Source organism: Pseudochaenichthys georgianus, chromosome 18, assembly GCF_902827115.2.
Source record: "Pseudochaenichthys georgianus chromosome 18, fPseGeo1.2, whole genome shotgun sequence".
NCBI classification, from domain to species: domain Eukaryota; kingdom Metazoa; phylum Chordata; class Actinopteri; order Perciformes; family Channichthyidae; genus Pseudochaenichthys; species Pseudochaenichthys georgianus.
Genome location: NC_047520.1, coordinates 23,609,388 through 23,630,216, shown reverse-complemented (window position 1 = coordinate 23,630,216; position 20,829 = coordinate 23,609,388). Strand labels below are relative to the sequence as shown.

The 20,829-nt window shown below is 41.2% G+C and overlaps 1 protein-coding gene across 1 annotated transcript in view; it reads left to right on the top strand.

Moving 5' to 3' along the window:
• Positions 1-20,829, top strand: part of pde5ab (phosphodiesterase 5A, cGMP-specific, b) — a 59,949-nt gene that overhangs the window by 13,470 nt on the left and 25,650 nt on the right. Inside the window, exons 4-7 of the mRNA XM_034105805.2 lie at positions 17,496-17,585; positions 18,515-18,586; positions 19,201-19,290; positions 19,422-19,559. Coding sequence (XP_033961696.1) covers positions 17,496-17,585; positions 18,515-18,586; positions 19,201-19,290; positions 19,422-19,559 — 390 coding nt within the window. The remainder of the gene's footprint in view (positions 1-17,495; positions 17,586-18,514; positions 18,587-19,200; positions 19,291-19,421; positions 19,560-20,829) is intronic.

Genomic DNA, 20,829 nt, shown 5'->3' with positions numbered 1-20,829 from the left:
TCAAAATTTCCCAGAGAGCTTTCTTTGAAATCACCAGGTAACGCTAAAAAACATTACATTTAGATTGTATGACAAAGTGTTTATTTAATATATCTCAACCCAGTCTCACGGCATTTCGTGTTCACCAACACGATTTTTAATCTATTGATTCGTGTTCACCATCACGATTTGCCCCTTTTTTTCGTGTTGCACAGCACGATTTTAAAAGCAATGTATTTCTACTGGTAACGTGTTTCGTGCCTGCAGGCTGCAGCACGTCTTTTTCTCCGGTCGGGTCGTGGAAGACCGGAAGCAGTGTGGTTCATAAAAACATGTTCTTACTCAATATCAAGCCACAGTTATTGCTTTTATTTTAAATCGTATAATTTCGGACTTTTGTTTCCGTCTGTGAGGAAAATAAATGGGGCTCAGAGCCTCAGGATACTGAAATCTGTATTTTTTAAATCTTTTTTTCCTTCTAATTTGTTATTCTTTTCAAAATAACACACTGTTATTTACTCACCAATAACACACAATTATCCTTGCTTTTATTTATTGGTTTAATTCCATAATCTCGGGCTTTTTTGGCGTCCGTCAGGAACTGAATTTCAAAATAAATATAACCGGAAACAGACGTAGGCATTTCGAGCGATTACCCAAGATCCTCAGCTATGGTTTTAAGCTCGCTGATTGGATGTGTTAGCCGCAATGCATGCTGGGATTTGGTGTTTATATTATATGAAATCCGGAAAACATTTTAAAAGTATAAAATAATACTTAATCCCGAGTGCTCTTGCTTTTGTCTTTGAAAGTCATCACATAACGGCATTGTAATACACGGTTCGGCTGTATTACATATTACAGATCTGCCGTAGTTCTTTATTTAGAAAGCCCTGATGAGAAGACCTTTGGAAAAACTGGAAAAAATGGCGCCGAAACTGAATACTTGACGTGGATCATAAATATATCAACAATTAAACAACATCTTCAATTTCTCTTCACACAATACGTCTCCTTGCAGTATCAACACTAATTCGGCTGACTTTTACATTTGATCTAATTCATAGATAGGTTACATTTACACCATAACGGTGCACAGCTGATAGAAAAGGACTGTAGTTTTCAAAGATATTACTGATTTTCTTTGAATGTAAGAATGTAAATACTGAGTCTGAAATAGTATAAGCATGCATAAAACTATACATCTTCAGATGTTGTACATACACACTAATAATACAAAGTTATTATGGCTGTGTGCACCTTGTGTGCACCTCCTAGTGGTTAAAGCACGTTATTGAATTATTGTTTTTATGTGAATATTTGATTACAAAAATATTAAGAGTACTACTTTCATAGGGGGAAAGTATAAATATAGAAATATAGAATATAAAAAATCAAGAAGATACTATAAGTGATCTCTACAATAAAACAGTTTAGTGCAGGATGTACACAGATATTAATAGGAGGAGGTGCAAAACAGAAAAACCTTTATTTAAACATTAAATATTAAATATTAAGCCTGACAAAGTAATTAACGTCTAATATATTGCTTTCCTGCAATGTTAACTATGTTGAAGCACTTATTTTAACTGATATTATACACATTAATTATACTCTTATGTATGTAGATTAGAGCCGGGACTCGATTAAAAAAATGTATCTAATTAATTAGAGGCTTTGTAATTAATTAATCGAAATTAATCGCATTTTTAATCAAATATACATATTTGACCTGAGAACAGTGAGAAGCAATTTCCACATGGATGTGACTCCAAGTGGTCTACAGTCGAGTGCAATCCAGTGAGCCAGGGAGTTGGTTATTTTCTCAGACGTGGACTTACTTATCCTGGCCCTGAAACCAGTCATCTAGTTGAGTGTGGGTTGGGTCAGGGTGTGGTTCCTTGCACTCGGAGTCGGGCTAACGTCCACGCTAGCTGCTACATGCTTTGCATTTAGGTGATACTTCAGGCTTGATGTGCTGCGGTGATAAACACATTCTTTTTTGCATCATTTGCACACAACCGTGCTCTTATCGACGCTTCCATCCGTCCGTTTTTTAAAACAAAATGTCCCATCCACGGGGCTGACCAAAGCGGTCTCATCAGCTTGTTCGTTCATGTTTGACTATTGTTCACCGTGGTTTGTTGTTGTTTGAAGTCCCATGCTGAAGTAATGAACGTTAGTTGGTGCTCGGTACGCCTGAAACTCATCCAGTGAGAAACGTTCCGCTGTGCAAAAATAAGTGCGATTAAAATGCGTAAATTTTTTTAACGCGTTAATTTTTGTGTAATTAATTAATCTGAATTAACGCGTTAAAGTCCCGGCCCTAATGTAGATAGAATAAGAAATGTGCAGAATATGACAGTTTAATGGTGGAGGTACACACATATTGATAGATGTCTTGTAATGCACTGTTGAGGAACCTGTGACCCAAGTGTTTCATTCATTGCATAACTACACCGTAGTTGTGTATGATATGTCAATAAACCTTTGAAAATCTTGAAAGGGATGTGCAAAATAGCCATAATATACAGTCTTTAATTAACTATTAGTAGAGAATAACGAGTAATGAATATACTTTATTACTTGTTTCCATTCATGTCAATTGCAGATACATGTTTAGTCTTCTCAAGCACCAACTATCAAATATCTCTCCTGATTGTTGGCACTTGACAATCACCTTCCCTGAATTTTACTCAGGTGTAACTAAAGTCTGATTTAAGGGTTGTTTATATTTCACATAATTAATCAGAATCTGCAAAGTAACTCAAATAAATGCAGTGGAGTAAAAATACCAGGTTAACCTCTGAATTGTAGTGGAGTAGAATTACAAGGTAGCAATGAGCTGTCATGTGGGTATAGGCTACGGCATAAATATAATGCTGCGCATTATGGACACAAGTGATTTGCACCCATTTATTAATTATATGTTTTACATTTGATAACACCAATGTGTTTAATAATGGCAACTTCTAATTGTGGGAAAAACGAAAACATTCAGTAGAGACGTCCCATAGAACATTTTGCCAGCATGTGTAGTTCTGGGGGGGTGTTCGATTCCAGTTTTGGATAGTCTGGCATGGTTTCGTTCCATTTCACACAGCTGTTTGACGCTCTGCGTAACCTTACGGGAACTGTAGTCCTAAACGATAGCTGGGGATTATGGGTAGTGTAGTGTCTTCGGCCATCCTAAACTCAGAAATGTTGACAATCGCAATAATGCTCGAAATGTCCCTTATAGGCCTACGTCTGTTTCCGGTTATTTTTATTTTGAAATTCAGTTCCTGACGGACACCAAAAAAGCCCGAGATTATGGAATTAAACCAATAAATAAAAGCAAGGATAATTGTGTGTTATTGGTGAGTAAATAACAGTGTGTTATTTTGAAAAGAATAACAAATTAGAAGGAATAAAATATTTAAAAATACAGATTTCAGTATCCTGAGGCTCTGAGCCCCATTTATTTTCCTCACAGACGGAAACAAAAGTCCGAAATTATACGATTTAAAATAAAAGCAATAATTGTGGCTTGATATTGAGTAAGAACATGTTTTTATGAACCACACAGCTTCCGGTCTTCCACGACCCGACCGGAGAAAAAGACGTGCTGCAGCCTGCAGGCACGAAACACGTTACCAGTAGAAATACATTGCTTTTAAAATCGTGCTGTATAACACGAAAAAAAGGGGCAAATCGTGATGGTGAACACGAATCAATAGATTAAAAATCGTGTTGGTGAACACGAAATGCCGTGAGACTGGGTTGTATATCTGGCTAGCTATAGCTACTTGCTAACGGTTTAGCTTACTCCTGCGATTCAAAGTAACGTCAACGTAGCTGTAATTTATGCTTTGCTTACATGTTCGTATAACTTGGAAATGTACTGACATTTACATACTTTGTTCACCTGGCTCAAGTGGTGGCTCTGTGAGCAGAATTGTCATCTTTTTAAGAAAACATTTTCTTATGTCCATCTTCAAAAACTCTGAGTCCGACTGACAGTTTATTTTAAACATTGTCACAGCTCACAGGATAGGTACCTGCCAGCCAATAAGACATGTTTATTTCCATTCAACTCTCTGGTGGGTCTTGTGTCTTGCCTCTGTTGCTTTCACTGAACACGGGAAATTACAATCCTGCCGTCCTCTCTAGTGTCATGATGAGGTTCAGGTAAAGAACGGTTAATGTATTATATTATTGACTCAATATTATAATTAGGGCTGTCAGTCGATTAAAATATTTAATCGCGATTAATCGCAAATTAATCGCGATTAATCGCAAATTAATCGCACATTTTTTACCTGTTCTAAATGTACCTTAGAGGAATATTTTTCAAGTTTTTAATACTCTTATCAACATATGAGTGGACAAATATGCTTTATGCTAATGTTTATTATCATTTGAACAATGACAAATATTCTCATGAATATTAAACACAACAACCTCTGAACATTAAAAATATTCACCTCAATTCAACCTGGAACCTCTCTCATACAATACAAATGGGGTGTGGGTGTGTGTGTATATATACGTGTGTGTGTGTGTGTGTGTGTGTGTGTGTGTGTGTGTGTGTGTGTGTGTGTGTGTGTGTGTGTGTGTGTGTGTGTGTGTGTTGGATCGTTGGAGCGATGTGCAACTCAAGGCATATGCTCGAACGGGAGCTGCCTGGACGCTGCAATCATGTTGCACTATCCGTGCTGAGTGTGCGGACTTCTCCTACAATGTCCCGCTGTCTGGCTTCCTGCATAAAGTCAAGTGCTCGGCGCAGTTCTGGCGAAATGTCGCTCCTCTGTTTTCATTTAAACAGCTCCTTATATCCGTTAGCGCAGCTAGCTAGCACCAGATGCTAACAACAACAATGCACGTAAGGTCTCTCTCTCGCTCGCTCGGGCCACACATACACACACCCTCCCGGTCCTCCCGATGGCCAGTCGGTGCCTGCCGGTGAGCGTGGAAGTGTGGTCTGCCACAAGCGGGCGGCAGGAGCGGGGCTGTCAGCACATGGTATTTTAAACTCGATGCGCTCTGAAACTACGGGGCGGCCGAGGACAAAAAATACACATGCGTTTATCGCGTTAAAATAATTAGTGGCGCTAAAAAAAAATTGCGTTCACGCGTTATTAACGCGTTAACTTGACAGCCCGAATTATAATACATGACTTTGAGAGTAGGCAATCTAGGCATATTAACAAAATTAATTAAATATACTTATCATGGCGACGGTGTACTGAGATTTTTTTTTCATTTTTGTTGTTGTTGCTAGGGGGCCCCTTAGTGGCTGCGGGGCCCTAAGCTAGCGCTTATGTCGCTTAATGGGTCGGGCCGGCTCTGTGTTCAGGGTCATTGTCCTGCTGGAAGACCCCTCCATGACCCATTACAGTGTCCTGGCTGAGCGAAGGAGGCTATCGGCCAAGACTTTACGGTACATGGCCCCGTCCATCCTCTCCTCGATGCAGGGAAGTGGTCCTGTCCCCTTAGCAGAGAAACACCCCCAAAGCACAATGTTTCCACCTCCATGCTGACGGTGGGGATGGTATTATAACTGTTTATATTCTTGTTTTGTATTCTATTTATGAATTTGTGTTTGTATGAATTTGTGTATGTACATATGTGTATATATATATATATATATATATATATATGTATGTATGTATGTATATATATATATATATATATATATATAGAGACCATTCTCCTAACTTGCCTGTATATATTATATGAATGATTATATGAATTATTCAAGGTTAAAGTATACATTGATATTGTATGTTAACATATATTCAGATGTAAAAAGGGAGAAGGGGTCGGATTAAATAAGTGTAAACTTCTTCCGACCCCTTTTCGGACGTGTAATTAGCTAAAGTTTTGTTGTTTATTGATATCAGACAATGATACTACAGATTATTCAATTATTAATTACATATTTGCTTTTGTTATTGCATTCATTTGTATAGTACTGTATCATGTCTGTATCATCTTTTGTTTCATTTGTATTTTCTTTGGTTTTACAAGCTCGAAAAAAATAAATAAACTAAACTAAACTATTCTGGGGTTATAGTCGGCATTTCTCTTCCTCCAAACACAGCGGGTCGAGTTGATGCCAAAGATCTCGATGTTGGACTCATCTGACCACATCATCTTCTCCAAAGCCTTCTCTGAATCATCCAGATGTTCGTTGTCAAACTTCAGACGGGCCTTTCATGTTCTTCTTGAGCAGGGGGCCTTCAGGCGCTGCAGGGTTTGATCCATTATGGTGCAGTGTGTTACCAATAGTTTTCTTGGCGTCTGTGGTCCCAGCTGCCTTGAGATCACTAAGAAGTTCCTCCGTGTAGTTCTTGGCTGATCCCTCACCTTTCTCCTGACCATCATACCCCACAGGGCGAGATCTTGTGTGGAGCCCCAGACCGAGGGCGATTGATACTCATGTTGTGTTACTTCCATCTCTGAATAATGGCACCAACAGTTGTCTGCTTCTCCCCACGCTGCTTTCTGATGGTCTTGTAGCCATGGAGAAATACTTATTTCCCACAGTTAAATGTAAATACATTGTTATCTCTTATATGGTGTACGTTTCTGGATTTTCTTTTGGTATTCAATCTCTCATTAGTCAAATAAACCTACCATTACAATTATAGACTGTTCATCTATTTTTAAGTGGGTAAACTTACAAAATCTGCAAGGGATTAAATAATGATTTCCTCCACTGTAAGTGCGTATACTTCAGGGACAACAACACACTAAACCGCTTCGTCAGTCTCACACACACATTCTCACACACACATTCTCACACACACAGTCTCACACACACAATCCCACACACACAGTCTCACAGCATGGTTTATGTGTGTGTGAGAGAGACAGAAAGATAAAGGGAGATTTCCTGCTGGGTACATTCCTTATTTGGTAGCGCTATCATCTGGTTGCCCGCCAACCACAAGACCATGATGATGATGATGATGATGATGATGATGTTATGATCTACCTGCATTTGATTAACTTTGTGTGTGTAGGTGTGTGTGTGTGTGTGTGTGTGTGAGTGTGTGTGTGTGTGTGTGTGTGTGTGTGTGTGTTTGTGAGAGTTTATTTCTGTGCATGATTGTGTGCTATTGATGCCTGTAAGCACATCATATTTAAAATATTATATATCAGAATGTGTTAAATAACATCAAACGTGTGTGTGTGTGTGTGTGCATGTGTTCTCCATGGTAACTTATGCTTAGCGGCTAACCTGGTCGGGACCAGGTTAGGTTGCAGGCTAAGAGCTCAACTCAGTGAAAGCACCGCCTGCTGACCAGTGTTGTGCTAGTTACTGAAAACCAGTAACTAGTTACCATTACTAGTTACTTCATTTCAAAAGTAACTCAGTTACTTTACTGATTACTTACACCAAAAAGTAATGCGTTACTGTGAAAAGTAACGTTTTAGTTACTTAAAAAAAGGCTCCCATTATAGGAATGCCCTTATAGCCTTAATTTCAGTACTGTTATTGCATTGGAGAATAATACAATCTGTTGATCAACTTGACATGTGTTGCGTGAGACATTATATTCAGCAGAAGTCTCCACGTTTGCAGTCAACCAAAGTAGCTTGTAAGTATGCTAACGGACAGAAGAAACACACGACCACATCGCTCAGTTTGGCCTGGAGTACTGCCGTTTATTGTAACTGCGCATGCTCATTAGCATCACCACGTTTCAGGCACATTCTGATGATGTCATACACATGAACTCAAACATGACTTTGTTATTAGACAAATATGCTCAACACTCCCACTCAAAGACATGTTTATAACTCTCTACAGTGGTACACAGAATCCAAATAAACAAAACAAAAACTTCTCTAGCAGTGTTCAATTTGTATACCTGCAATTTACATTACTCTCCAAACAAATACCCTTTGAACTTGTCAAATTGTGCCTTTGTCAACGGCTTGGTTAGGACATCAGCTACCATATCTGCAGTAGGACAATATGTAATAGATATCTTCCCCTCAGCATGTGCAGATCGTACAAAATGGTATTTGATGTCTACATGCTTGCTTCTCTGTCTGGATACAGGGTTTTTGGATAGAGCTATTGCTCCCTGGTTGTCCTCATATATCTTCACTGGTACATGTGGGCTATTACGGTCTACCCCTTTTAATAGCTGTACAAGGTACATGCTCTCTTGAGTAGTAGCCGCTAATGCCATGTACTCGGCCTCACAGGTCGATAGCGCCACTGTTGGCTGCTTCCTGCTTTTCCAGGATATAACTGGACCATTTTCAGTTAAGCTGAAACAATATCCAGTTGTGCTTCTCCTATCATTTTGATCGGCTGCCCAATCAGCATCACTGTATCCCTCAAGCTTTAGGCTTTCCTCACTTCTCTTGTAATGTAGCTCTTGGTCTATTGCACCCTTTAGATACCTCAACAGCTGTTTTGCTGCAGCCCAATGTTGTTGTTTTGGTTCTGCTAGGTGTTGTGACAGTTTACTCACAATCCAGCTCAGATCAGGTCTAGTACATGTCATAATGTATATTAAGCTACCTACTATCTCTCTGTATCCTGTTGAATCGATAACTTCACCCTCAGTGTCAAAATGTAACTTTTGCTCGCATGGAGTTGACCTTGGTTTGCACTCTGACATGCCAAACCTCTCTAGCATCTTTTCTATGTGTCTCTTTTGGCTCATTTTGATCTCCCCCTCACTCTGTGTAAAGTCGATACCTAGGAAGTGTTTAAGTTCACCCAAATCTTTCATTTTAAACTTCCTCTTCAACATCTCTTTGACATCACTGAGTGAGCCGTTGTTATTGGCCGCTATAAGTAGGTCATCTACCCATATCAACAGAATAACTCTTTCTTTCTCAGACTCTTTTCTGTAGACACAATTATCAGCATCATTTTGCACAAACCCATTCTCTGTAAGATGATCTGCAGTAACTTGTTCCAGTTTCGCCCGGATTGCTTTAAACCATACAATGACTTGTTAAGTTTGCACACTAAGTGTTCCCCTGTTTTGGATTCTGCCTCAAAACCTTCGGGCTGTTCCATATATAACTCGCAGTCTATTGGTGCATGGAGATAAGCTGTCTTCACATCCATTTGGTGTAGGATAAGATCCTCCTGTATAGCCACCTGCATTAATGTACGTACAGAAGTCATATTTGCTGTCGGTGAAAAAGTTTCCTTGTAATCAATTCCCTCTCCTTGACTATAGCCTTTAGCTACATATCTGGCTTTAAAAATCTCAGATCCATCTGGGCTTTCCTTTACTGCATATACCCAACGACCTCCCACTGCTTGCTTTCCCTTTGGCAGTGTGGTCAGACTGAAGGTCTCATTCTCTGTTAAAGAGTTTATCTCCTCTTTCATTGCATCAGCCCACATTTTTGATTTCCTAGAGCCTACAGCCTGCATGTATGTTTTGGGTACGTCACAAGCAACCCTGTAGAAATAATCTACATTTTCACCTTCATCTTTACAATCAGCCTTACACTGATACTCCATTAAATATTCTGGAGCGTTTCTTTGTCTAGTGGGATAGCGTCGTGCACTCTCTCCCTGTTCTCTTTGAGTACCATCTGTCTGGATCTGACTAGCCTCAATATTCTCCTCACTATAGGACTGTACACCCACATCAGGCTCTCTCTGATTCTGGTTCACCATTTTTGTCCCTGCTGGTGTTGTGGGAATAGTTTCTCCATAAGGGTCAAAATCCATATTATGATTTGTCTGAGTCTGACTATCTGCACTACTCTTTGTGATACATTTTACCAGCCTATGTTTCAGGACTTTCCCTGTCTCAGGATAAAATACTTGGAATGCTGGGCTATATTTGTCGTATCCTACAAAAATACCCTTTGCACATCTAGAATCTAGCTTCTTCTTATCCTGTTTATACCCGTAGCATTCTGAGCCAAATATTTTCATGTTGGACAAGTTGGGTGTTTTGCCAGTAAAAACACGGTATGGTGTCTGCTCTAGACGCTTACAGTAACACAGGTTACGTTTCTGTGCTGCTGTCTGTACAGCATATGTCCATAACTGCTTTGGGAGTTTGCTCTCCAATAGCATGCATCGTGACATCTCAAATAAGGTCCTCCAACCTCTCTCAGCAGTACCGTTCTGGTGAGGTGAGTATGGGGCACTTGTCTCGTGCCTTATCCCTTTCGTCCTAAGTAAAGTTTGAAACTCATGCCCAGTGAATTCAGTACCGTTGTCAGATCTTATGCACTTAATGTGTCCATATGGAGCAGTATCCGCTAGGAATTTTTCAGTAGCTTTTGCTGTATCACTCTTTGCTTTGATAAAGTAGGGAAAAATCATCCCACTATAATCATCAGTAAATGCTATTGCATATCTGTACCCGTCTTTATCTGCTGGTTCTATTGGACCGCATAGGTCTGTATGTACTAGCTCTAGTGCCGTCTTAGCTTTTGCGTCTGCCTGCCTGTTTCTGCTTTGAGTACATTTTCCCTGCGTACATATTTCACAGTTATGGTTAGAAATGTCACGTTTCCCTTTGATCAACATACCTTTAACCACTTTCTCAAGTTTAGACACATCCTCAAAATTACAATGACCAAGTATTCTATGCCATGTCTGGATGTCATGACAACCATTACAATCATCAGTATTTTCATCCTCTACTGTGCTAAGGTAATATAGCCTACCATACACATCCATTTTAAACTTAGTACCATTTTGATGAATCAGCCAATCATCACCGTCTTTGAAGCGGACCTCAGCTCCGCTGGCTGTCGCTGCTTTCACGGAGAAAATGTCTTGTGGAAAAGATGGGATGTAAAGCGCTCGTTTGAGCCTCGTTTTCACTTGCCGTCCCTCGCTGTCGAGCAGAACAACTTCGGCTTCTCCTCTCATCTTCGCCATCCCGGTCGTTTTCGTTCCATCTGCCAGCTCTATCACATGTTCCTCGGGTCTAAAACTCTTATCGATTGTCTTAAACTTTGCCGGGTCATTAATCATGTGTGTCGTGGCACCACAGTCGACCATAAGACCTCTCTTATTTCCTACTTGATTTTGACAGTCACTTATTTTGAAAAAGAATGATGCACCGGTATCATCCTCCGTGTCTCCGTCTGCCTTCTTCACCTGATCACGGCCCAGCCCTCTGCCTCGGCCCCTTCCTCGGTGTGGCGTGTCCCACCGTCGCTCCTCTCGCCTCGCTTGGATCTCGTTAGGGCATGTCCTAGCCATATGCCCCATTTTCCCGCATGTGTAGCATTCAGTGTCGGCTAAGTCCATCTTCTTCCCTCTTCCACGTCCTCGTGTCCTCGCCCCGCTAGTCCTCATAACGCCGTCCTCGTCCGTTTTCATGTCACTCGTCCTATATTTGTCAGTGCTCTCATAGCTCCGCAGTTTAGTTTTGAACTCACCGAACGTTAGACGGTCGTTGCTTTGAGTGACGTGCACGACAAACGGGTTGAATGAGTCCGGTAACCCCTTCACTACCATGGCAATCTGCAACCCGTCACTGATATTTTCTTCGGCCCTTCTCAAAGACGTGAATATAGTCTCCGCTCGAATAATATAATCAGTAACAGTCTCGTTGCTTGCTTTGTGGAGAGAAGAGAGTTCACAGTACAGGCTTGTGGTTTGTCCTTTCCCGCGTAGTGCTCTCGGAGTATTGCCAACGCTTTTCTTCCATCTCGTTTCGCGTCTCTCATTATGAGTGATAAACTCTTATTATCTAGACACTGCACTAATTCAGCATATGCCTCTGCATTCTTTGTTGCGTCTTCTTCAAGTGCTTGTTCGTCGTTGTAGTCTATCGCTGGCTCTTCCAGGATAACTTCACTGAGGCTGCGCAGTTCCATGTGCGCCAAAAACCTCGTCTCCCATAACTCAAAGTTTTTCTCGTCAACGTCGAATAACAACTTAAACCACCTTTGGCCTCCTTGACTGGGCCCATAACCTGTTGCGTGAGACATTATATTCAGCAGAAGTCTCCACGTTTGCAGTCAACCAAAGTAGCTTGTAAGTATGCTAACGGACAGAAGAAACACACGACCACATCGCTCAGAGTTTGGCCTGGAGTACTGCCGTTTATTGTAACTGCGCATGCTCATTAGCGTCACCACGTTTCAGGCACATTCTGATGATGTCATACACATGAACTCAAACATGACTTTGTTATTAGACAAATATGCTCAACAACATGCATTATATGCAATCTGGATAGCATCGATATTAGCTGGCTTTACATGTTTGTATATTCTTTCTCCAGGTAGTTGGACAACGTTTTCCGTCCCATATGCCGGTGTGCCGCCCGGACATGCTATCATGCTAACTAGCTCCCTGAAAGCGGGTGACTCCACTGTAGCAATAGCCTGCATGTGTTCTACAACATACCGTGCAATGGCTTTATGGACTTTCCCCTGGCTAGCAGTCCCTTGGTTAAAATCCAGCCGCTGTTGCTTGGGTGCAGGTGGAGTGGCGTCGGCTGAGTCTCTGTGGTCTTAGCTACTAGCTTCGTCCCAGCATGTTGTTTTTGCAGATGTTTTAAGAGATTTGAATGACTGGTTTGGGCAGTAGATAGGCTCTTTGACCCGCCAGGACACAACTTACATTTAACTAAAACGTTCTTTTATTTGTGCTCGACAAAAGTGAAATAGTGAGAATATCTCCAGGTGGAGAAACTAGACTTGAGCTCCGCCGCCGCCATGACAGTCTTGTTAGTAAACAACACAAACACGCCCACAGCCCGTCTCCGCATGTGACACAGGAAGTATCTAAGTACATTTACTCAAGTACTGTACTTAAGTACAGTTCTCATCTCTGTTCACCTGGCTGTTGACTATATAAAAAAACTAACGCAGTAACACACCATGTAGTAACGGTAACTGAGTTACTGAATTTAAAAAGTAATGCGTTAGAGTACTAGTTACTGCCAAAAATAACGGCGTTACAGTAACGCGTTACTTGTAACGCGTTAGTCCCAACACTACTGCTGACCAATCAGAGCTCAGTGTGCGGAGTTTAAAGCGATCAAGTCATATTACAGGAGAAAGGAAATACAGAAAAGCTGCCGTCGCAGGAAAGACGGCCGGCAAAAATCACCGACTGTGTGAACGTGAACATGAATAGAATATCACCTCCATCTTCAGAGCAATCTGAATATTATAACATTAGCGTTAAGAAAGCTTACTTAAATATCGGCCACAACATCAGTAACCGGATCAGAGTACATTAAGTACAGTCCGCGGCATATCACTTCATAATGTATCATATCTCCTGATCTGAGTCAGCTGAGCCGTATCTGGCCGTGCAACACTCACAGCGTCACAGACTGGATGCAGAAGGATTATTTTAAGCAACACATAAAGTTGACGAAACACTCTCGAGTCAAATGTAATTAAAGTCAGATCATGTCTTAGAGACGGGGCATTGATATCATAAACCTGTTAATGTACGCATTCAAACACTTTTACCAGCTGTATTCACCTTGCAGGTGCAGCTCTGTGGCTTTGATCCTGGATCAAGTGTTTAAGTCATGGATATTTAATTTAACTTCTTCATATTTGACTAATATTATAGTTGACTTTTCATTCAGGAAGTATGACGCTGCGCTGTCAGTGCGCTTCTCCATGTTTGTGATTGGTCGAATGCTCCAGATACCACCCCTTTCATGTGAACGCGCACCTAACTAGATAGGACACGGCTGGCTTGAGCGATCCACTTGATAACCAGCGTCGTAGGACAGTTTAGCGAGAGCGCGTATGTTTTGGATTAGGCCAACCGGCTAACTCCAACATATCCAGGTTAGGTTGAACCAGCTTCGTAGTTTAGGCCCCAGGTTAGGTTGCAGGCTAAGAGATCAACTCAGTGAAAGCACTGCCTGCTGACCAATCAGAGCTCAGTGTGCGGAGTTTAAAGCGATCAAGTCATATTACAGGAGAAAGGAAACACAGAAAAGCTGCCGGAAAGATGGCCGGCAAAAATCACTGACTGTGTGAACGTGAACATGAATAGAACATCACCTCCATCTTCAGAGCGATCTGACTATTATAACATTAGCGTTAAGAAAGCACTTAAATAGCTGCCACCACATAAGTACACTGAGTGCAGACGTCGATGTGTCCCATTATCATTCATCATATCACTTCATAATGTATCACATATCTCCTGATCTGAGTCAGCTGAGCCGTATCTGGCCGTGAAGCACTCACAGCGTCACAGACTGGATGCAGAAGGATTATTTTAAGCAACACATAAGTTGACGAAACACTCGAGACAAACGTAATGAAAGTCAGATCGTGTGTTAGACGGGCAGTGATATCATAAACCTGTTAATGTACGCATTCAAACACGTGTTCTGTTCCAGCTGTGTTCACCTTGCAGCTGCAGCTCTGTGCTTTGATCCTGATCAAGTGTTTAAGTCATGGATCCACTTGATAACCAGCGTCGTAGGACCGCTTAGCGAGAGCGCGTATGTTTTGGATTAGGCCAATCGGCTAACTCAGACACATCCAGGTTAGGTTGAGTATAGTAGTATAGGCCCCTGGTGAGAGCATGTTTTGGTTTTGGTGTGTGTATTTTCAAATAACTCACGTTGCTTATAAGTGTTCTGTTAGTGTGCCTATGTTACGATCTGTGTATATGCTGCACTCTATTTATTCAAGTGTGTGTGTGTGTGTGTGTGTGTGTGTGTGTGTGTGTGTGTGTGTGTGTGTGTGTGTGTGTGTGTGTGTGTGTGTGTGTTTGTGAAACTGCAGAACCTAAATCTGCGTTCAGGAAGTTCCTGTGTGTCATCTGAGGGACTCCCCAGCTCTCTGATTGGATCTGTACCTTCTCATTAGTCTCAGGATTACACCCCCTATTGTTAGTGCTTTTCTGCTGCAAAGATTGTTTAGGGATATATAAAAATGTTCCACATCAGTCAAAAAAAGTCTGGGAATCAGATAATAGACATTTTGTTTGTAATAACATATACAAACACAACAACATATTAAGGTGTGTAAACAATTTGGTAGCGCAACTAAAACATGTATACATTTCGTTTTATACAAAATGAGCATATGAGATATAGAGAATCTGATACGGCATTTTGAATTGTGTTTGGAAAAGGTTATTCTGTAGAGGCCTTGAGTTACAGGCCTGTTTTACATGCTAACTGATATTGTTTAACCTTACCCAGTACAGCAGTTGTCTAATAATCTCTTAGCAACCGTAACCAGGCCTGGCAGGCTGTTCTGAAGGAGAGGAGTGGTCACTGGCTGGGGAGGAGTCTCCCTCTGTGCCCAAGCACACTGAATCAACTGAAATGTTGACTTTAATTAAGTGTAGTATGTCAACAGATTTCACATAATGCTATTATGTTAGTTGGAAGGAATAATATTACGTTTAATAGCATTGCTTTCAACTAACATAATACAGTCATGTTGCATGTCAGTGCAATGACCCAGTGTTTCAAACACCGTGTCCACACCATGTGTACAGTACATTGTTTGAGAAGGCAGCGGTTAACGGGTGATTCAACAGCAGCGCGCACGATGGGGCTTGGGAATAGTCAACCTTTTGTTCCAGTTATATAATCATTCCAGAGTAAACAGCATCAGCAGCAAAAGCAGATGAAAACAGAGGAAGTGTTCTTACTTAAATAACATACTTAGGACAAAGACACAATTAGGACAGGCCTATCTCTTTCGGCAATCAAAGTGGTGTCATACCACACCGAACCTGTTTGTGTAGGGTTTTATTCTACAATGTGCCCCCTTGAGTTTGGAGGATAATGGTTTGTCGAGGAAGAGCTGTGTTCAAAGGTCAGCGCTGGGTGAAAGAGCTGCCAGCGGGGGAACGTCCTCTAAACATCCTGTGCTCCTTAACATGCCTTCAGAAGCCCCGCCTCCCTCTTCAACGCAACACTTGTGCATCAAGGAAGTACTAACAAAACTATGAAGAGTGGAATCTTTGCTTTGCATAATGTTGACACAGCTGTGTGCATGCAGCTCTACAGAAAATAACTTTTAGTTTTAGTGTGGATGGTTAAACTGTACGCAGCCTGTCAGGGTTTCTGTTTCTGGATGGTGCATACTGCTCATCAATCAATCAACGTTTATATAGCCCAATATCACACATGCTACATTTGTCTCAGTGGACTTCACAGTGTGTACAGAATATCAGTATGACAATACGACACCCTCTGTCCTTAGACCCTCTGTCCTCAGACCCTCTGTCCTCAGACCCTCTGTCCTCAGACCCTCTGTCCTTAGACCCTCTGTCCTTAGACCCTCACATCGTACAAGGAAACACTTCCGGAGAAAACCCTCAGTTTAAAGGGAACATGGGAGAAACCTCAGGGAGAGCAGCAGAGGAGGGATCCCTCTCCCAGGACGGACAGACGTGCAATAGATGCCGTGTGTAAATTGAAGAGATAATACATTTACAACATAGGTAGTCCAGATGTTTGGAAATGCATGTGTGTATAATAGGAAGATGAATCCACGAGGATATCAACAATCCTGTGGGAGGATTATAATGATTACTTTACATGTTATTTCGCTGACACTTTTATCCAAAGCAACTTGTAAACCCTCCAGTACTGTAGACATACCTACAGGAGCAATGAGGGTTAGGTTCTATCTATCTGGCTGGGTATGTAACCACTGGTTGACGTCCATCTCCAGGATCCACAGCGGGCCGATGAAGGGGCATTTTACCATTGAAAGGAAGCCTAAGCCATTTTTGTCCAATCAAAAGCTGTTAGCCAATGGCCATCCATTCTGTGAAGGAATGGCTGCCAACATGTAAATGTCCCCTCTGTGGGACTGATAAAGGTATTCTGATTCTGAACCGTTGCTGGCAGATTGTGTCACATGCAGCAAAATGAGCTACCAGCTAGTCAGAACCTGTTTTTGATCTCCTCCTCGAACTTGTGATCTTGTTTATTTGATTTCGGAAAGGCTCAATAAAGACATCACTCCTAAACTTGTCCAATGCCAAGTTTTCAAGCTTTCCCTTTTAGGAGAGCTACTCTTCAGAGAAGTTATCAGGAGTCAGAAGCTCCCTTTCTCTGGAACCAACGTCTAGTTTTTATCAGGGAGGCAGGGTCCTAACTTTGAAGTGTGCTGAAGACTTTTCTTTTGAATAAAACCTTATAGTTTCAGCTGGTTTAACATTACCCTATGTTTCTCTTACGTGTTATGGAATTCTTATTTTGTATTTGCATGGCCTTTTTGTTGTATTTTACCTTCTTTTATTTGTATCTAGTTTATTTGTGTCTTTCATGTTTGTTAATCTGTTAAACCCACTCACACAGACGTGTTTTGGGATATTGGGCTATAGAATAAGCTTTGATTTGAATTAAAAGGGAAAGCTTGAAAAGTCATTGGGCAGCAGATGGTTATTAGAATGTTTCAGATGTAACGCTAACAATATCCGTTGTGAAAGGCATTAGCACGAACAGGTATGATTATAAAAGAACAGGTTTCAGTCCAAAAATGTAGGTCAGACTTATTTGGACACTTTGTATTGCTTTGAAGACATCAATGATGTTTATGATTTTCCTCCCCAGGACCCTAGGTTTAATGCTGAAGTGGACCTGATCACAGGATACAGAACACAGAGTATCCTGTGCCTTCCCATAAAGAACCACAGAGACGAGGTAAGACCAGACATGCTACAGCTGGTGTTTTATTAGGATAAGACCAGGCTTTGCACACAATGTGAAAATGAAAAGGAGTATGATATAAACAGACATAAACATAAAATATAAACATCTATAAAAAAAACAGAACTTCAAAGTAAAAAAAGAATGACAGTGGAAGATATATATCTGAAGAATGTCTGTCAAATATACACTAAGGGCCAATTACAGCTCACAACATATAGAAGTAGGATATTATCAACATGGAGTGGGCGAGAATAGCATATAAAATAAAATATCAAAGTACTCGTCCATCTGTATACAGTATAGTGTATTCACACTGCACCTTAGTTACTGATGCTACACTATTTCCCATAAACCAGAAGGATAGTGGCTTATCTTTAATTACACATGGGGCTTTACTTTGGCTGAAAGAACATCTCGATGTTAGTTTGCTTGATTGTGATGGAGATGGCTCAATTGTTGTTAGGTTATGTACAACATGTAATAATTGAACTCCATGTGTTGACATCTCTGACATTTAAGACAAAACTAAATATATTCCCTAACGTAGACCAGATGATTAGAGTTCCTCTAAAAAACGCTACAGCCCTTTGCAGATCATCTTTTCCTGGAACATACCTGGGCTAGAACACTGCGGCCTACTCAGTTATTTACGCTTCAAATGGGCTTTGGAAAACGATATAACGGCCTAAGTGCCCTCCAGCCTTTTTGGCAGCGAGCTGACATTCTTCCAGCAGGTATTCACTCTTTGAACCTGAACCTTAACTGCTACAGTTTTTCCAAACAGATTGAGTCTTTAAACAATTGAACAATTGATTGCATCCTTTTCCAATAAAAAGCTTGAAGGCCTTGTTGACATCCTTGTTGACAGGATGTCTAGCAGCATTCTTCTTTTGATTTGTACTCTCTTGTTTTTCTCACAGGTAGTTGGAGTGGCTCAGGCGATCAATAAGAAATGTGGGGAGGACAGTGCCTTCACTGAGCAGGATGAGAGGGTGAGTGAAGGTCACTGGTTCCACTACACAACCACATGTTGTCAATATGAATGAATACAGAACGGTAGACAACATGTGTGAGACAGACATATTGCTCTTCACTAAGGTGTGGGTTAACACAAGCTCAACTTGTGCTGCCTCGTTCATTCAACCTTTAGCTGTGTGTGTCCTATTTTATATCATCCGTCATATTCAGTGGTGGAAAGTCACTCAGTAGATTTACTCCAGTACTGTACTTAACTTTGAGGCATTTGTACTTCACTTAAATATTTCATTTTGTATTACTGTGTACTTTTACTCCACTACATGTATTTAATACCTTTAGTTACTTTACAGATTTAGATTAATGATGAGAAATATAATCAAGTCTTAAATCAGACTTTAGTTCCACCTGGAGTAAATTCACCCTGTAGTATACAAAGTCATGAGTACTTTTACTTGAGTATTCCTACACTCTGGTACTTCTACTTTACTTAAGGATAAATACTTTTTACACTTCTGGTCATTTTCCTTTCTCCTTCATTGATAAAGAAACCGTCTCGTCTTGTTCCCTGTCATTGTATTTGTTCTGTTATCGATACATGGTGTTCAGATGCTGTTCTGTTGCTCTCCAGGACTTCTCAGCCTATCTGGCCTTTTCAGGCATCGTCCTGCACAACGCCCAGCTCTACGAGACCTCCCAGCTGGAGAACAGACGCAATCAGGTGGGTGTGAAAGTGGGTCCCTGAAGGTGTGAACACAACACTGAGCATGACGTGTGTGTGTGTGTGTGTGTGTGTGTGTGTGTGTGTGTGTGTGTGTGTGTGTGTGTGTGTGTGTGCGTGCGTGTGTGCAGGTGCTCTTAGACCTGGCCAGTCTGATCTTTGAGGAGCAGCAGTGTCTGGAGGTTCTGCTGAGGAAGATCGCAGGAACCATCCTGTCCTTCATGCAGGCCCAGGCCTGTACCGTGTTCACCACTGAGGACGAGTCCATGGTTAGTCACACACGCATGCACGCACGCACACACGCACACACACACCTTGAAGGAGGAAAGGAAGAATAAAAGGAAGGAAGAAAGAAGAGGGAAGGAAGAATAAAAAGAAGGAAGGAAGCAAGGAGAGGGAGAAAGGAAGTAAGGAAGGAATACTAACAGGTGTTTTTAATGCAGGCGCATTAACATTAATGGAGGTACTTTGTAGATATTGCAATACAATTGGTGAGGATTGATCGACAAGCTTGGTTACACTTTTCCGACATCTTGATTGATTCAAGGCTTCTAAAAATAATCTCAGGCCTGCACAGAAACTCAAATCAACAGTTATATTGAAGCAGCCTTTTGATTCAAGCTTTCCAAACATTAGACAACTCTAAAAAGTATGTATGTTAGTATGTGTATGTTAGTATGGGTATAGAAAAGGTGGTGACTCAAACAGGGAAATGAGACCTTACTTACCTTTCTGTGGCAGAGTATACGAGAGGAAATCAAAAACACACTGTTGAAGGATGATGCTTCATACTGTACCATAGCAATATATTTAAATAATATTTATTTCCCCAGAGCTTTCTGGGTCATGCAGCTATTTGTGGGTCCTGAGTAAGGACCTGGGGCCTCATTTATAAAGGGATATACGCTCAAAAAATGGCGTACGCCAGTTTCTACGCAATGTTTGCGATTTATAAAATACTAACTTGACGGGAAAACGTGCGGTCCTCCACGCAAACTAACCCATGCGTACGCACTAAGCACAAAAACGGGAGAGACGAGAAACTGCGATACCGTTGGCAGAAGGAAGAATGGAGAGAAATATGTGGAAATAATACCATAAATAGAATGTTACCTCTCATTTATCATATATGAAGAATTCATTTTCAAACATTGATTAAAGCCAATCTTAAAATGATTTAACAAACGCCTGTTTGAGACTCCTCAGTGCACACACACACGTTTAATCGTGTTTTATGCCGTTTGCTAAGACTTGATAAGTCGCTCGTAAAACACAGGAGGTATGGAAACTAAGAACACCATATGTGGTCAATTGTACAGCTAATATAACACAACACATTAGTTGTATTTTCCATAACTGGTGGATATAGAGTTGCTGCTGGGGGGGGGGGGGGGGGGTTGAGACGCATAGGCTGCAGTGGAGACGCTGCGCACAGCTGATCGACAGCTGGGACACAAACCACCAAATACAAAAACATAATTCAGATCCAGTCGTCATGACTCCACTCCGGGGGGATTCCCCGATCATTTCTTACAGTTC